Here is a 19,289-nt window from a genome sequence, read left to right as displayed (position 1 = left end):
TTGATCTCCCGCTGAAGAGTGCGTCTCGCCTCTCTGTACTCTTCGTAGCAGCTGGAGATCTGTTCCTCGTCGCGCGTCAGCCTGCGACGGCGGGCCCTTAGGAATCTTCTGCGGGCCCGAACGCAGTTCTCTCGCATCTCCGCGATCTCCGGAGTCCACCAGTACGTTCCCTGGTCGCGTCCACCCCCCGGGACGGAGCGTGGCATCGAGGCGTCGCACGCCGCGGTCATGTATCTTCGGAGCTCCTCCGCCTCCTCGTCGATGCCTTCCTGCCCGGTTGTCCGTCGGGCGTCCCAGCTCCAGGCGGATACGATCGTGGCCGCCCGTAGCATCTCCTTGTCCCTTTCCTTGAAACGCCATCGCGGTGGCGGGCGGCGGCGGTTTTCTCCCGGTCGTCGTTGTCTTCCGGCGTCGTCTTCGGCTCCCAGGGCCACCTCCATCAGTATGTAGAGGTGATCGGATAGCGTTTCCACCCCCTCGGCCACCCTCCAATCGTGGATTCGCCTGAGTAGCTCCGGGGTGGCCCACGTGATATCCACTACCGAGGATCCTCTCCACGCCACGCAGGTGCTCGCCGAGCCCCTGTTTGCCAGCAGGAGCCCCAGACCCGCTGCCCAATCGGTGAGCATCCTTCCTCGAGGGTTGGTCCTGGGATTTCCCCATTGCGTCGAGTGGGCGTTGAAGTCCCCGAGGACGAGTACTTGGCGGGGGAGGCATCTTCCGATGCACTCGCCGACTCGATCCAGGAAGTCCCCGTACGCGGCCAGATCGATGTTTGGGGAGACGTATACCGCCACCACCGCTGCTACCTGCCACTCGACCGCGACGAAGCCGCTGCCACGGTCCAGCAGGACGCCCGGGGCTGCCGTCCACGTTATCCCTGCGGATCCGTCCAGGTCCCCGACCCAGTTGGGCGAGTCGGGAATGCGATGTGGTTCGGCCACCGCCGCCAGGGCGACCTCGTTCTCCCGGATGGTCTGAAGGAGCAGATCTTGCGCCCTTCTCGACCTACCGAGGTTGCATTGCAGGAGGCGCTTGAATTATGTGGTCACCTCCATGGCCTCCTCCCGGCCGTCCGCCGCTGTTGGTTCGGCGGCGCTTCCTGGTGTCCCTTCCGCGCCTGCTGCTGCTGCTGCTGCTGGTTGGCGGATCGGTCGCTTTCTCTTGACTTTCGGTGGGGTGCATGCCTCTCCGCCCATCCTGTGGTTCGCGGGCGCCCCGAGCGACTCGCACAGGGGGCACTTGGGAGTGGGGGCGGGACAGTCTCTGGCGCGGTGTCCGTTTCCGCCGCACCAGTAGCACAGGTGCCCTCGGTCTTCGCTGTATACACAAGTGGCGCGTACGTGTCCCAGTTCCAGGCACCTGAAGCACTGCAACGGCCGCTTCGGTATGGCCCTTATCCTCGCCGTTGACCAGCCCAGGGCTATCCTCTCCGCCTGGGCCAGCTTGCGGGCTCCTGCTGCCGGACACTTGACCCATGCCGATCCGAGGCCGCCTCTGGTGGCGCCGATCTCGCCCACCTGTACCTCCGCGCTGCCGCATCCTGCCGCCGAGGCCAGTGCTTTCTGCAGCTCCTCCCTCTTGACCGAGATGTCTATCCCGGTCACTCGTAGCTCCGCCATCCTGGTAGGAGTGGCGATTCTCACCGCCGTCGGGTCCAGCGCCTCGGTCAGACGCGTCGCCTTTCCTCTGTCCTTGTCTCCAGGGACTTTGATTATGATGGCCCCCGTCATCGCCTTTTTCATTTCTAGACGTTCCATTCCGAGTTCCGAAAGCGGGATCCTTGTTCTGGCCGCTTCCAGGACCTCGGCGTACGACATCCTCGCCCTCTCGTTCAGCATCAGGGTCACCGCGGATGTTCGCGGTGCGCGAGGGGGCGTGGTCACCTTGGGTGTGTTCAGTGGTCCTTTCTGCGTTGCGGGGGCACTCTGTTTCGGTGTGCCTGCCGTCCTGCCGAGCTGGGGCTGCTGCTGCCGTGCCCGCGTCGGTGGTGGCGCGGTCGGTCCTCTTCTTGCCGCCTCTCCTTCGGCGGCGACGGTTGTCCTTGTCCCGTTCGCCTTCCTCCTTCTCCTTCTTTCCTTTTTTGCTTTCGCCAGTTCCCAGCCCCCATCCTCCTGTTCCCTTGGGAGCGACGTCGGTTGGGCGGCGCGGGGATCGACGGAGTGGTCCTTGCTCGGTCGTGCTTCGGGGGGGTGTTGCCATCGCGTGTCCCCGAATTGTTCCTCTATGGTCCTAAGAATGGAGGGTCCCAGTTCTCGGACTACTCTTTCTGGGGCGTCTAGGCGTGTCCTATCGTTTCCATCTTCTCGTGGAGGACGGTCGTATTCGGGCGTCGCGTTGGCGCATCGCGGGCATTCGTGGACTCTAGCAGCCAGTCTCCTTAGTTCCTGGCGGAGGGCTGCGTTCTCCTTTTCCAGCACGGACAGCCTTGTGTCTACGTCGTCGGTGCCTCGCGCTGGTCTCGTCCTCCTCGAGGATTCCGTGTTCCAGGCGGCGGTGATGTAACTCGCCGAGTTCTTCAGGGATCTAATGTAGGTCCCCTTGAGGTTCGAGGACGTCGTCGCGACGTGCATTATTTCGGACACGTGCATCGTCAGGCCCGCGCTGATGTCTGCCGGGGAGCTCGTCCTCATCTCCGCCTCTAATTCTTCGGACACCTCCGGGGTTGTGGCTGTTATTCTCCTCTTCTTCCCCCTGGATGCCGCCGAAGCCGAGCGCGAGGTGATCGAGGCGGTCGGATCCTCGTCGTCGGACCTCGCTCGCGCCCGTGATCCTCCTGCCATTGGTGATGTGCCATCGTCCAGCCTCGCTGGTGTGAGAAAGACGCCCTCCGGCCTGTCCGCGGCTCTTAGCGAGCGTCTTGTCACCCTCCTCGGAGATTCCTCCGCCGTTTCCATCCTGTTGTCCTCCCTGTTGAAGTGGTTACCACTTCTAAGAAAACTCTACATCTGGTCTTTTTTAGTTTTCTCAAGCACTGAAGCCATCGACAGCGTGTAGACAAAAGACTGCGACGAAGTCAGGCCATAAACAGTAGACAGGCGACGTTGGCTTCGGGGTTTTTCAGTTATTAGGTAACACAGCCAGCGTGCGGATCTGGACCAGCTCAAATTGTATTTTACTTATTACACTTTTATTTAAATATATTTTTCTACCTTATAATTTATCCACGTGTTTTCTCTGTTTACACACCGAATAACCTCAACAGGTTATGGGCCCAGGGCTGTAAATTGCAAGGTAGCAACGTGAAGTGAATAAATTGTTAAAGTGTTGTGCTTGGTAAAATAAGGGATAGTGCTAAAATGGAATCAGCAAGTGCGAAGGTCGAGATGTTACGCGGCGAAGAAAATTGGCTCCAGTGGCGTTTTGTTATGCGTACAGTTTTGGAGGAAGATGACGACCTGATCAACGTGTGTGAAGGGAATTTGTGTCATCCAGGTAACAGCGCGGAGAAAGAAATCGCTCGTGGAAGATTTTTGAAAGCAGATCGATTAGCGAGAAAATTAATCGTGACCTCAGTAGGAAAGAAACCGTTGGATCTTCTTTTATGTTGCACGACAGCACATGAAATGTGGAAAAAGCTGAATACAGTATATGACATGAAGTCGGATGAGAATTTAAATATGGTCCAGAAGCAGTTCTTCGATTTTAAATGGGAAGAATCTGAAAATGTCTCTTACAACCTATCAAAGTTGGAACTCATAGCGGCGAACATGAAAGCCCTTGGGAGTGAAATTGGCGAGAAAATGCTGATAACACGCATTTTATCGGTGTTACCAAACAAATTCGATCATTTTCACAGTGCGTGGGATTCCGTGGAAGAAGAAAAGAAGACCTTAGACAGGCTTGACGGAAGAAATTAGATGGAAGAAAGACAACCAGGAAACATCGGTGGCACTGGTAACAAAAGGTAATAATTATAAAAGGGAACAGCAGAAGCAGTCAAGTAAACGTGAATACGAGAAACAAGGACCAAGTTGCTTTAACTGTGGAAAAGTTGGCCATCTAAAGAAGGATTGCTTTAGATGCTTTATATGCAAAAGGAAAGGTCACACCAGCAAAAACTGTTTTAAAAATAACAAAAGAAGCAATAGTAGAGACAACCAGGAACCTAGAAACCAAAATCGGGATCACAGCGGAATTGGTCTATTAGGAAGTACCTCAGCGATACAAACGGCAAACCCTGATGTTTGGATAATCGACTCAGGAGCTACGGATCACATGACAGGACGACGGGAATGGTTCAGCGTTTTCGAAGAATTCGATAACACGGTGAAGGTAGAGATCGGCGATGGTACGTTCATGGATGCGTGCGGCAAAGGAAAAATCAGAGTAGAGACTTTTGTGGACGGCAAATGGGTAACATGTACAATGAACGATGTTCTATACGTACCAGGTATGAAAAGAAATCTGTTTTCGATTAGATCTGTCGCAAGAAGGGGCATAGATTTTTGTATTTCAAAGGAAGGGACCAATTGCATATTTTTACAAAATCAGAAAATAATAGCAAGAGGTTCTGTTATCGGAAATTTGTATAAAGTAGATATGCGAGTTATCATACCGTCAGTTTGTAATTTTAGCAATAGAGCGGAGTCAAACGCGGACACATTGCAGTTATGGCACGAACGGCTATGTCATCAGAACATCAGACATGTTAAAGAATTCTTAAAGAATTCAAATATGAAAGTTGTAGAGGATAATAACTTTTTCTGTGAAGGTTGCGCGTACGGGAAACAGCATAGATCGAGTTTTCACGAGAAAATCAATCGGGCGACTAAACCTCGCGAAATTATTTATAGGGATGTATGTGGACCTATGGAAGTCGAGTCATTAGGCAAGAAACTGTATTTTCTGACATTTAAAGATGATTTTTCAAAATTCACAAAGATTTACTTCTTACGACGTAAGTCAGAAGTAATTGAAAAACTAAAAACCTTTTGCCTAGAAGTTGAAAATCAATTTAAGGATAAAATTAAAGAAATTCATAGTGATGGAAGGAAAGAATTCCAAAATAAAGAAGTCAAAGAATTTTTAAGAAGTCAGGGAATTAGGCACACGATTAACGTCCCATACACTCCTGAACAGAATGGTGTCGTAGAAAGGGAAAATAGAACAATAGTAGAGGCAGGACGGTCGATGTTATATTCGAAACCAAATCTACCGCTGTTCTTATGGGCCGAAGCCATGAACACAGCAGTACATGTCATAAATAAGACGGGGCCGACAAGATAAGATAAGAAAACACCATATGAACTGTGGTACGGGAAACCGCCGAATTTAGAAAAGTTTAGGGTTTTCGGTACTGAGTGCTTTGCTCACATACCTGCGGAGAAAAGGACAAAACTTGACAAAAAGGCTAACAAAGGATATTTGGTAGGCTATTTAGATGACGGACGAGGGTATCGAGTGTACGTGCCAACAGTAAAAAAATGTAATATTAAGCCGTGACGTAATATTTAAGCCTGAACTAGAAAATGCGAAATTCGTAAAATTAAGTTTACCGAAAATTGTCGAGCGCGAAGATGTGAGTGCGCAGAGCGATAGAGCATGTACGTATGAAAGTGCAGAGAGAAAGTGCAACATGAAAAACAACCTCATGGAACTAGCGACAATGTGAGACAATTGAGAGATAGAGATAAGATCAAACGAACCGATTTTTATGGTAACGCAGTAACGTACGTAGCGGAAAAATTACCGGTGGATTTTAATGAAGCGATGAGATCCGAAAAGAAAGAGTTATGGGAAACAGCTATGAGTGATGAAATGAAATCGCACCATGAAAATAAGACGTGGATACTTGTAGAAAAACCTAAAGATCAGAAGGTACTTAGCAATAGGTGGGTTTTAACGATAAAGCTAAATCCGGACAACTCGGAACGATACAAAGCGCGACTTGTAATAAAAGGGTGTTCACAGAAAGAAGGCATAGATTATAAGGAAACATATAGTCCCGTTCCTCGGTTTGACACAATTAGATTAATGCTCAGTATTGCAGCCAAAAATAATTTACACCTCGGACAGTTCGACATTAAAACCGCATTCTTATATGGAAGTCTGAAAGAAGATATTTATATGAAACAACCTAAAGGTTATGATGATGGTACAAATCGGGTTTGTAAATTGCTAAAAAGCCTATATGGCTTAAAGCAGTCTCCAAGATGTTGGACGGAACGTTTCACAAAATTTATCTCGAACTTAAAATTTTATCAGAGTAACGCAGATCCTTGTTTTTATATTTATACAAAAGACGACAAATTAATGTTGATGACCATATACGTAGACGATGGACTGGTAGCAGCTTCAGACGAATCTTTAATTGATAAATTCTTCGATGATTTAAATAAAGAATTCAAAATTACGAGTTCGAAAGAAGTAAAGAGTTTTCTTGAACTTGAAATTAATAGGTTAGAAGATGGTTCAATATTCATTCATCAGAGTAGGTATATCGAAAACATATTGGAAAAATTTAATATGAATGAGGCAAACAGTGTTTCTACACCTATCGAGACTAATTGGAACGAAAGTAACATAGGCGATAATGATTGTAACGCACCATACAGAGAAGCCGTAGGGAACTTAATGTTTTTACAAACCGTAAGTAGGCCAGATATTAGTTTTGCAATAAATATAGCGGCGAGACACTTAGAGAATCCAAACCAGTATCAATGGAAATTAGTCAAACGAATTTTGCGCTACATAAAAGGGACCGCAGACATGGGACTCTTATATACAAAAGCCGGCAGTCTCGAAACCTTTAGTGACGCTGACTATGCAGGCGACAAAGAAACAAGAAAGTCGACATCAGGCGTTGTATGTAAGTATGCGAATGCGGCCATCACATGGCAATGTAAGCGACAACAATGTATAGCTCTATCTACGACCGAAGCTGAATATGTCAGTGCAGCCTCAAGAGCGAAAGAAATTATGTGGTTAAAGAAAATATTTCTTGAATGTAAATTAGAGATCCTTAAGTATATGCTATGTGTAGACAATACTAGTGCCGTGAAATTAATTAAGAATCCAGAATTCCATCAAAGAAGTAAGCATATTGACGTAAGATATCATTTCTTGCGAGATTTATACAATAGAGGCGAAATTGATATAACGTATGTAACAAGCGAAGAGCAATTGGCAGATATATGTACAAAGGCGTTGCCAAAACCGAGATTTGAATATTTAAGGAAAAAGTTAGGTTTGAAAAGTAAAAAAGATATTAAGAGGTAATTGTTTGTAAACATGTAGAGTTTTTAGGGAGGGTGACGAAGTGATTATTACTTCTCAAAAAAAAGAGGAAAAACTCTACATGATCTGTTTAGTCTTCTAGTTTTTTTTTTGTGTGTAATAAATTAATTTGTATGGAAAAGAGAAAGGCGGTTGGCAAATGTACTTGAGAAGGCATTGACAAATTAATTTTCAGATATTTACGACAAGAGTCAGAAAATATTAAGAGATAATTTGTAAATTTGAGATAATTGTTTGTAGGGATGTAGAGTTTTAGGGAGGGTGTTGAAGTGGTTACCACTTCTAAGAAAACTCTACATCTGGTCTTTTTTAGTTTTCTCAAGCACTGAAGCCATCGACAGCGTGTAGACAAAAGACTGCGACGAAGTCAGGCCATAAACAGTAGACAGGCGACGTTGGCTTCGGGGTTTTTCAGTTATTAGGTAACACAGCTAGCGTGCGGATCTGGACCAGCTCAAATTGTATTTTTACTTATTACACTTCTATTTAAATATATTTTCTACCTTACAATTTATCCACGTGTTTTCTCTGTTTACACACCGAATAACCTCAACACTCCCGTTGTCCTCCGGTTGTCCTCCGGTTGTCCTCCGGTTGTCCTCCCGTTGTCCTCCGGTTGTCCTCCGGTTGTCCTCCTGTTGTCCTCCTCCTGTCTCCTGTTCCATCGCCAGGCGTAGAAACACGTCCGGGGGCCTGGCGGTCCACCCTCGAACGGCCGTGGTCGCGAGTTGTCGACGCAGTGGGGCCCACTTCACTACCCACGGCTGCGCCGGTACTGGAGTATCCCTCCCCTGCACCGCAAACTTTGTTACTTAAGTTTTCTATATCCATGTTTCTTGTTTTTGGTTTTTTTTTGCCGAGGTCGTCAACGGTGTGTCCTGTCCTGGTGCCGCTCACTCTTCACACCCTGATCCGGTCAGAGCTGGTGCAGGTGTGCCAGGGAGCCCCTTGTGATGAGGTGGTGAGTGGTCCTAACAGGCGTGGGGGCCACCAACTTCTCCGAAATTTCCGCACCGGATCGGCGAACTGGCTAGTGCCGCGGACACCGGCCAGCCGCCACCCGACTATAAGAAATATCAGATCCATCGGTGTTTCCCAGGGTAGTCCTGTGTCCCGGGGGCTTCTGCCTGCCTCGTGCTCCTTGGATAGTCCCAGAAAAATGGCTTCGGTGCGCCTCCTTCCTCTTCGTCAGCGCCCGCCGAACGGTCACCCATCCTTGTCCGTGCCGCGGCGACCGTTGCTTAACCTTCGTGATCGATGGGAAACTAGCGTTTCCACCGCGGCTAAGCGGGCGCTGACTGTCTCAACTAAGACCTGGATGCCCTCTGATCCTTACACACACACTCTCATGTACAGTGTAAATGTATCACTTCCCTAACAGTTGTTTGGTGTGGGTCTTTGCCTGGTTTAGGTAACATTATGATCTGTGCTAGTTTCCATAGTTTAGGATAGTATTGCATTCTTAATATTGCGTTGTAAATTATTGTGATTAGTCGTATCGCTTTTGGAGGAAGGTTTTTTAAAATTTTACCATTGATTAGGTCGATCCCTGGTGCTTTATTGTTTTTTTGTTTTCTCGATTATGTTTCTAATTTCTTGTGCTGCTGTTTTAGGTATGATATAGTGTTTGTCAGTTGAGGTACTAGTGGTTAACGCATCCTCATCGGTATGACAATTGTGGTTGCTATTATTGATTATATGTGGTGTAAATATGTTGCTTAGGTGGTTGGAAAATTCTTCAGCTTGTTCTTCGTTGCTTCTTGCCCATGTATTATCTGCTTTTCTGATTGCTGGGTCTAGTTTTATTGGCTTTTTCATTTTTTTTTTTTTTTTTGTGGCTTTCCATAGGGTGTAGTTGGAGTTCTCGTGCGCAGATAGTGACTCTATGAATTTTGTGAACTCATTGTTATTGTGTTCTTTTATTTTGTTTTTAATTTCCTTTGCAAGTTTATTTAGGTGTTTTTTATTTTCTTTTGATCTATGTTTTTGCCATTTTGCTTTCGCTTTCCTTTTTTCATGCTGCTTCTTGGATAGTTTCAGTAAGTGTTGTTACTGCTTGTTCGATGTGTTCAGGTGTTTTCAATGGGATGTTACAATTGATTTTGTTCTCAACTATTTCTTTAAATGTTTGCCATTTGGGGGTGTTATTATCTCTGAATTGTTATAAAGTATTGGTTTGTTTCTATATGTAATAATTATGGGTGTATGATCGGAGCTAAGCTCAATACTGGGTGCTATATGTAGTTTATTTGCATTTAGTCCCTTTGTAACTGCAAAATCAAGTAGGTCAGGTATTTTGCTCGGTCTGTCGGCCAGTATGTCGGTCTTCCTGTGGACAATATATTGAGGTTATTGTTTCTAATGTATTTTTCCAAGGTTCTACCTCGGGGTGTAGTGATTCTTGATCCCCATAGTGTGTGCTTCGAATTATAGTCTTCCGCTGCAATATACTTGTCACCTAAATGTTGAAAGTACTCTTCCCACATTTGTGATGTAATTTTGTGTCGCGGTGGTACATATACTGCTGATAACTGTAAATAGTTGCTGCTAGTTTGTACTGTAACGGTGGTTGCTTGGATATATTCCTTACAAACTTGACTGTGTAAATGATGTTTAATATCGTTTCTTATTATTACTGCGGTCCCTCCGTGTGCTTTTCCTGAGGGATGCTTGGTATCATATATGGTGTAGTACGGTATTTTTAAATAGTTTTTTATAGTGAAGTGTGTTTCTGAAACAAGTAGTATATCGATATTATTGTTGTACAGGAATGTTTTAGTTTCTAAGGCCCTTTGTTGTAGGCCGTTAGAGTTCCAGGCTGCTATTTTAGGCGTGTCAATTTTTATTTTTTGCTTAGCGTGTTTGTGAGTAGCTGTAGCATGAGTGTGATTTGTTGCGTTTGCTGTTTAAGGATTGCGTTTTGTTCACTTATCATTTTTGCTAACATTTCCGTGTTTTTAATGGATAGCTTCATCAGTTCTATGATTTCTGTAGCGTCGATGTTATTGTTCTGGATTTGATTATCTAAGGGTGTTGACTGTTTGGCTGCTTGCGCGTAGCTTCGACTATCAAAGGTGTTGGTATTATTATGGTTGATGTTCACTACATGCTGTATGTTTGTTGATGTTTCAGTTACTGTGCTATCCTGATGTGTGTGAGAGTTAGTGTATATCCTGTTACGAAGCGGCGGAAAAAATTTACCTTGAAGTTGTTTTCTTACTAAACAGACTTTGTAACTAGCTGGGCGATTTCCACCGCAATTGTAACATTTTACATCATTTATTTTTCCCGTGTTTGGGCAGTTCACTGTAAGGTGCTTTCTTGCGCATTTGACACACGCCGGGTTCCTGTTGCAGTAATTTTTAGTGTGTCCATATTGTTGACATCTCATGCATTGTGGTATGTCTTTTTTTGCCTGGGTGGCTCGACTGTGATTAGTGTGTTTAAGATTTTTTTTAATATCGAAAATTTCCTTGTTTTTATTTTTAGGTTCTAATTCTAATAAGAATAGCGGTAATGGTTGCTTCGTATCGTACCTTGTAATATTGTTTATAGTTCTTGTTTGGTGGCCCATCTTTGCTAATTCGTCACTTAGTTTTTTTGTGTTAATTTTTGGATGCAGTCCTCTTATAACTACTTTGTAGCTCCTTTCCGTTTTGAGCTGGTACGCGTGGTATATAGCATTTTTTCCCCTTAATTCTTTTATAACTTTCCTATAATTTTCTGGTGTGTTTGTTTGGATTTTTACCTGTTCTAATTTTGTTTGTTTTATTGTGTAATTATCCTTTCCAACAATATTGTTAAGTTGATCAATAAGCGGGTCTATTATTTGCGTCTCAACAAATATTGGTGGAGGTTTTGTAATGTGTGTTGGTTGAGTTGTGGTATTGCTTGTTGGGTCGTCGTCTAATTCTTCTGTTAGCGAGCTGAAGGAGTTTCTTAGCGGTAATTCTTGCAGCCATCGCTGCTTTTCCGTATCTAGATTACCTGTTATTTTTCTTTTTTTGTTATAGCTGGCTACCTTCCAGCTTTCGTCCTGTTGAGTTGTTACTTTGTTGATTTCCATGTCAACTTCAATTGTGGCTGAGTAGTCCTGTCCTTGGTTTGTTGGTTGACTTGTTTTTGATGTATCTGTTGTTTTGTATATGTAGTATTGATCTTGTTTGTTTATAATTTTTATTGGTGCAATATTTTCCATGGTAGGTTTGCTAGTCTTCTTGATAGAAGACACGGGTTTCCACAGTTTGGCTATAGGCGTAACCGTTCTTAAATTTCTCTTCCCCACTTGCCGCACTTTCTCTGAAGCCCGTTTTACACGCCCGTTTAGCTCGGCTGTTCGGGCAGAACTGTTTTTTGCAGTTAACGCTCTCTTTGGTTACTGCTTCTTCTTTTTTTATTTTGCACTCGCCTGGACCATGAGGCTCAGTGCACTTTACACAGCGGTAGTTTAGATTACAGTTTTGTGCTGTGTGACCTAATCGCTGGCATTTGTGGCATTGAGTTGTAATAATTTTTTTTTTTTATAATTTTTCCCATTTTATCTTGAAGTAGTTGGTTATGGTTGGTTGGAATGGTTAATTTTTAACAGGTTACTTATATTGCTGTCGGGAGATAATTGTATTATGTAAATTGGGAGCAATATATTGTTCTCCCTTGATCTTTTTGTCGTGAATCGTGTGACTTTTATGAATTTTACGTCGTCAATGTGCAAGGCTTGTAGGTCTGTACGTATTTCTGTTTCGGTGTAGCTATTGTCTAAACCTTTTAACAAGTATGTATGGTGTTTCTCTGTTTTGGGTGTATACGTGTAAAAGGTTGTGTTAGCTGAGAGGAGAGTTTGTTTTGCTTTATGGAAATCGGGTAGGTTTTGGAGGTAGAGCGCGTGTTTACCTGCGTGTATTCTTTTAATGTGAAATTGTTTAATGTCCGCTACTTTCTCTATGAGCGTTACGGTGCCCTTGGGTCTTGTAGGATTATGTTGATGGGTGGCGGCCTGTTGTCTCTTGTGGTGGGTGGGGTGCTCGTACGCTCCTCCGCGGAGCATCCGGTGGGGCGTCCGTCCGGTGCTCGGTCCCCCCTTGGCGATGCTGGTGGCGCCGGGCCTCCTGGGTTGTACGATGAGGCCTGTCGCCCCTGCGTTGTTGATTGCTTTGGCGGTGTGGTGGGACTGTGTTTTCCCATTTTGCCACGTAATACTTGGTTTTTTTGTCTTATTTGCTCTAGCGTTGAGCTCGATATTGGGTAGTTTGCTGGTCCCAGCTGTGATTGTGGATGTGGTTCTGATTCTAGTAAGCTAAATCTGTTTTTTGTTGAAATCGCTGGGGGCGAGGCAGCTTTTATGGGTCTCATGTTTCCGACTTCCTTATTCCTTTCGTCCTGGGCGGAGAGATGCTCTTCTTTTGTGTTTTTTAAGATATCTTCTAATCCTTTGGTCCTGGCAACTAGGTTTGGTTGGGGGTTGAGTTTCCGCGTCTTTTGCGCGGACAGTTGATTTCCTATCCTGTTTCAGCGCACGGTAATTATATGACGAGAACGATTGCATTCAGCGCGGTATGGGCGTTGGCTGAAATTAATAGTTTTCTTATTTGTTTTCCATGGTCAAAAAATAGAATATTTAAAGAAATATAGGTGTGTGCCAAAATGAGAATTACTTCCTTCGGTAGTACACATACTAAAAACAGTTGATCGTTAACCTCCAAACAGGACGGACCCCTCAGCCCAAAAAGGGACATCAGGCTTAGGTCCAGGAAATATTGCAGTGATATCATCGCTATAAATAAAAAGACAAATAAAAATAAAATTTTAAAAAAAATAAGAAAATAAAAGTAAATAAAAAAATTGAATTTACCGAGAATGATGCAAAAGGCAAGGCAACGGAACCCACCTTAGAATTAACAAGAAAACCCACCAAAAGAAAAATAAATCCGCAAAAAGCGGCCAAGGAAATCAACAATAGCTTAAGACTGTCCGCGCAAAAGACGCGGAAACTCAACCCCCAACCAAACCTAGTGGCCAGGACCAAAGGATTGGAAGATATCCTAAAAAATGCAAAAGAAGAGCATCTCTCCGCCCAGGACGAAAGGACTAAGGAAGTCGGAAACATGAGACCCATAAAAGCTGCCTCGCCCCCAGCGATTTCAACAAAAAACAGATTTAGCTTACTAGAATCAGAACCACATCCACAATCACAGCTGGGACCAGCAAAACTACCCAATATGGAGCTCAACGCCAGAGCAAATAAGACAAAAAAAACCAAGTATTACGTGGCAAAATGGGAAGACACAGTCCCACCACACCGCCAAAGCAATCAACATCGCAGGGGCGACAGGCCTCATCGTACAACCCAGGAGGCCCGGCGCCTCCAACACCGCCAAGGGGGGACCGAGCACCGGACGGACGCCCCACCGGATGCTCCGCGGAGGAGCGTAAGAGCACCCCACCCACCACAAGAGACAACAGACCGCCACCCATCAACATAATCCTACAAGACCCCAAGGACACCGTAACGCTCATAGAGAAAGTAGCGGACATTAAACAATTTCACATTAAAAGAATACACGCAGGTAAACACGCACTCTACCTCCAAAACCTACCCGACTTCCCTAAAGCGAAGCAAACACTCCTCTCAGCGAACACAACCTTTTACACATACACACCCAAAATAGAGAAACACCATACATACTTGTTAAAAGGTTTAGACAATAGCTACACGGAAACAGAAATACTCACAGACCTACAAGCTCTACAAATAGACGACGTCCAGTTTACAAAAGTCTCACGATTTACGACAAAAAAATCAAGGGAGAACAATATATTGCTCCCAATCTACATAATACAGATATCCCCCGACAGCAATATAAGCAAGCTACTAAAAATAAACCATTTTAACTACTACAAGATAAAATGAGAAAAAATAATAAAAAATCAGGATGACATAACTCAATGCCACAAATGCCAGCGACTAGGCCACACAGCGCAAAACTGCAACCTAAACTACCGCTGTGTTAAATGCAGTGAGCCCCATGGCCCAGGCGACTGCAAAATAAAAAGGGAAAACGCAGTAACCAAAGACAAAATATTCTGCGTCAACTGCAAAAACTACGGACACCCCGCGTCATACAAAGGTTGCCCCAAACTCGTAGAGCTTCGTAAAAAGCTAGCCGATAAAATCAAAAAAGACAAAGAAGCAAAGACACAACGAATTGCCCAAATAAGCCGCAAATACGTCCCAGAACTAAAGTTCTCTGACGTAGTGAAACAGCAAACAAAAAAGCAAACCAAACAACCAAAAACACATCACAATCAGCAAACTTAGATCCGCGCTCAAGCCAAAGCCCAATCACAATCGATAACTCCCACCATCTAAACATTATAAACGTTATCGAAGACTCTAAAAAAGGTATTCTCCAAGCGTTAAAAGAACAACAAATGCAATTAAACGAAATAAAAAATACACTATCAACGCACGAAGAAAGGTTCGACGCCATCTTCAGCACTTTCAATAGTACAGACGACGAATAACCAAATCACGCCAAACCGACAATCACAGCAAAAGACACATAAATTTAACCCAAAACATCTGAAAATAATTGCAATAAATGCTAACTCTTTAATTTCAAACCAAAAAAGATACAGTATGCTAACCCTAATAAATAAAGAAGCCCCCGATATGGTACTCATCTCAGAAACAAAACTAAACAAAAGACACAATGTACACTTCAAAAACTACACCATGATAAGACACGACAGACCGAACGCCAGTCAAGGAGGAGGAACAGCGATCAAGAAAAGATAAAAAAAAAAAAAAAAACCCTATAAAATACAAAACGATCCTAATTGATAAAATAACAAGTTTCAGAACCTTAGAAACAACGATCATAAAAATAAAAATAGGCAATCAGGAAAATTTATTCATCACTGCAGCCTACGCAACCCACGGAAACCAGAAAGAATTTAACTACGAATTCAATAATCTCTTCGAACTCTTGCAGCTCAACAAACCGGAAAACTACTATATGATAGCAGGAGACCTTAACGCGAAACATACAAGCTGGAAAAACGAAATAAACAACACGAGAGGCAACTTCATTAGAAACTGGCTAGACAATAAAAGCATCCGCTACAAAACAAACCTATACAGCTCCGAGCTACCCTCTTACCCAAAAGGAGGCTCATACCTGGACATATGCCTAGCAGATGCGCGACTAAAATTCCAAAACCTACGTCCAAATAACACCGTAAAAACCTTAGCCTATGACAGTGACCATAACGCCCTAGTATTTCAAATTAACAAAAACACATCTGACTTCCTAACACTCGAAACCCAGACCGAGACACCCAGGTACAACTACAAAAAGACAGACTGGAAAAAGTTCCAAAACACACTCGAACAAAACTGCGACCTAAAGATCTACAACAACGTCAACCTAACAAACAGACAAATCGACTCATTCTTAGACGAAATAGAAAAACACACACAAATCGCTCTCCAAAAATCCGTGCCAATCATAAAACAAAAAAATTCATGCGAGCCCTATATAAACAATAAAATAAAAGATCTACAGCGAGATAAAAGCTACATACTCTCCAAAATAAACAATATAAAATTCAACTATTCCTACGACAAAAGAGAAGAATTAGAATTCCTAAAGTTCCTACTACACAGAATAAAAGCGCAACTGAAACAAGAATTCGCAATTTCTATAAACCATTACTGGACAAACAAAATAAAAAACATCTCCAAAAACGACTCAGCCAACATGTTCCCACAAATAAATCAAATCTTTAGACCAAAAGAACAAAACCCCATCCCACCTCTCAAATTGCCCCCCAGAAAATGCCTCCCTCATCCAAGAAGCAGGTATAACGATACACAACACCATCAAAGACACCGAGGGCAACTTCATAATACCCAAAACAATAGAAAAACTAGACATCATCGGCACCCACTTTTCCAAAATACATACGCAAAACGAACACATGGGCCGAGAACAACTAAACAGAATTATCATCGCCGAAACAAACAAACTCAAAAATGAAATGGAACAAGACAAAATGCTAAACAAAACAGTCTGCACGTTCTCAAACGAAAACACCGCAGACAATCCCAAACAACCAGATCCAGAAATAAACTACTTCACAAACTACAATCAACTAAACACAATCCTCTCCAAACTAAACAACAAAAAATCCTCCGGCTTCGACGGCATCCCAAACACCCTACTCAAGCGCCTACCGAACAAAATAAAATGGTACTACACGGTACTCTTCAACAATGCTCTAAACAACACATACTTCCCCAGAAAATGGAAAAAAGCCAAACTGATAGCCATAACAAAAAAAAACAAAGACGGCTCCTCGCCCGCAAACCTACGACCCATAAGTCTCCTCCCCAACATAAGCAAAGTATTTGAAATAACCATAAACAACCCCCTAACCTCCTTCTGCACAAAAAACAACATAATCCCAGAGAACCAATTCGGCTTCCGACACAAACACTCCACAATCCACGCAATAAACAAACTCACGTCGGACATCTGCTGGGCCCTAAACGCAAAACAACGAGTAGCCGCCTGTCTAATAGACCTCGAAAAAGCTTTCGACACAGTCTGGATCCCAGGTCTCATATACAAACTGAACAAAAAGAAGTTCCCTAAACACCTGACTAAAATGGTCTGGGACATGATCACAAGCAGAACATTCGTAATGACTGAAGGTTCACACTCATCAAGCAAAGAATTCTCCATAAAGAACGGTCTACAACAAGGTGCAGTAAATTCCCCGTTACTTTTCAGTATTTACAACAGTGACTTACTAAATCTCTTTAATCTCAATACATCCACCCATGAACGCTCCATAGCCTTCGCAGATGACCTAATCATCTACGTAACAGGCCGCAAAATCAAAACAATAAAAACGAAACTCCAAGAACTTTTTGAGAAAATAAACGACTATTACCACGCATGGAAATTAAAAATCAACAATGCGCAACAATAAGCAAATGCGAAACCATACTGTTTAGACCCAAGTCAAGTGAAATCGGCCCAATAGAAAGAGAATACTGCAAAAAATTTCAACTAAGAGAAAAAACAGACAAAGGGGCTCTCATACCACACAAAAATTGCGTAAAATACCTGGGAGTAAACATAGACTATAAATTAAACTACAAGCAGCACACCGAAATTCAACTTACCAAGGCCAATAAAGCATTCTGGAAAATAAAAAAACTATTCTACTCCAAACATCTCGACAGCAAAGTAAAAATTCTATGCTATCAAGCGCTAATCAGACCGATCATAACCTACGGCTGCCCAATCTGGTACAACATATCAGCCTCCCAAATGGAAAAAATTCGCATATTCGAAAGAAAATGCATCAGGGCTTGCTTGAGTACTTACAGATTCCAAAATGAGAAATGAGATTAGCACTCACGAGCGACATCAGGACGACGGATCAATTACGAAGCGAAATGAGACCTTTCTTTTACGAGGAGAAGCCGATGTCTCCGTCAGGTAAGCCACCATCGAGCCCCGAAAATAAATGAAGCGGGTCACCAGCCTTCTGGAGCAAGTGCCGTCACTACGGTAATTGCGGGCATACAATATTTGTGTGCCGCATGAGGATGAATTTGATACCGAGGACTCCGTAACCGATTTCATTCGAGGCCTAAAAACCGAAATGGGACAGGTATTACTCGCCAATCCACCATACAACATTGTGGAAGCTGAAAAGAAAGCCGCCGACATTGAGCGATACTTCAGAGAAGATCGCAGTCGACGACCAAGACCAATGGAACGATCACGATTCTCCGAGCAGCGACGACCAACGACCAATAATCCCAATCCAACCATTAGGAAACCAACTTCAACACCTAGTCCAATGCCAAGAAACTTCCAGCAACTTCCAGCGTGAATTTAGTGTTCCTATAACATTATTTCGGCTATGAAAATCCACGATTCTTAACAGGAATATTCAACTCTATAAATATGGGAAAAGCAGGGATCCTTAGCCCTCAAATCATTGATCATGTAATGTTTATCGAGAGTTATAAAAAAGCATTAGGACATCACCTTTATAACTCAGCATTAGAACCGAAGTACAAAAATTATCATTTTATTCTAGATATCAAGATCAAGATTAACGGTATTCACTGTCAAAAGTAAAGTTTTCTTTAAAATAACCATACCTTTGCTAACAGACTCGGCATGGCATATAACGCGAGTATACCCCATACCGATAAAAATAGGCCATGTATTTTTGGCACCTGTAACAGAACATCCAATATTCTTAACGCATCGATTTGCATATATGAACGTTGACAATGAATACCTCGAAAAAAATTGTAACACGAAAATAGGAATATTCGAACACTTACGGATTTTGCTTGAAAACTTAAACGATTACGGTGTCACAGACGAAATTCGAGCAGCTCTATATAACAAACCGAAATTCCGAACGCCTTATCGCGTGTGACCGTCCGGTCAGCATCCGTTCTCAGCTGCCTGAGTGGCATTCGATCACTCCAGCCGTTCTCCGAAGTTTACACTAAGTATAAACAAAACCTTCTCCCACTCCAACGAATGGAAGAATATAAATGCTCCCTTCAAAATCATCCAGTCAGTCTAAAAAAAAATTCTTAACTAATCCAAGTATCGAAAGTGTATCATCGCGAACCGAAAAAATTGTATAAATTGAGTAAAAAATAAAAAGAACTTTATCTCCTTTTCGGAAATTAACAAGTTCCTTATTTTTATCTTAATTTTACACGACAACGGCGTAGTCATCAACCCCATAAAGTGTGAATTTGATGTGTACGAAATCACATTCTTGGGACACACCGTAGACGCCAACGGGATAAAGCCGGTAGCCGAACGCGTTGACGCAATTGTAGAAGTACCGCTTCTCGCGACCGTTAAAACATTACGTAGGCACCTCGGTATGATTAACTTCTACCGACCTTTCATACCGGGGGCCGCAAAAACACTTAAGCCACTCAACGACCTGTTAAAAGGCGCGAAAAGAGGCAACGCGCCCATCGAGTGGTCGGAGCA

The 19,289-nt window shown here is 43.7% G+C and overlaps 1 protein-coding gene across 1 annotated transcript; it reads right to left on the bottom strand.

Annotated features, from left to right (window-relative positions):
• Positions 1-1,040: 1,040 nt before the first annotated feature.
• On the bottom strand, positions 1,041-2,897 carry LOC117241054. The gene has a single exon (XM_033507042.1). The coding sequence runs from the start codon at positions 2,895-2,897 to the stop codon at positions 1,041-1,043; it is 1,857 nt and encodes a 618-aa protein (XP_033362933.1).
• Positions 2,898-19,289: the final 16,392 nt, after the last annotated feature.

The sequence above is a fragment of the Bombus vosnesenskii genome, unplaced genomic scaffold (genome assembly GCF_011952255.1).
Source record: "Bombus vosnesenskii isolate JDL3184/JDL3185 unplaced genomic scaffold, Bvos_JDL3184-5_v1.1 scf7180000015210, whole genome shotgun sequence".
NCBI classification, from domain to species: Eukaryota; Metazoa; Arthropoda; class Insecta; order Hymenoptera; family Apidae; genus Bombus; species Bombus vosnesenskii.
This window is presented reverse-complemented; position numbering and strand designations above follow the sequence as displayed.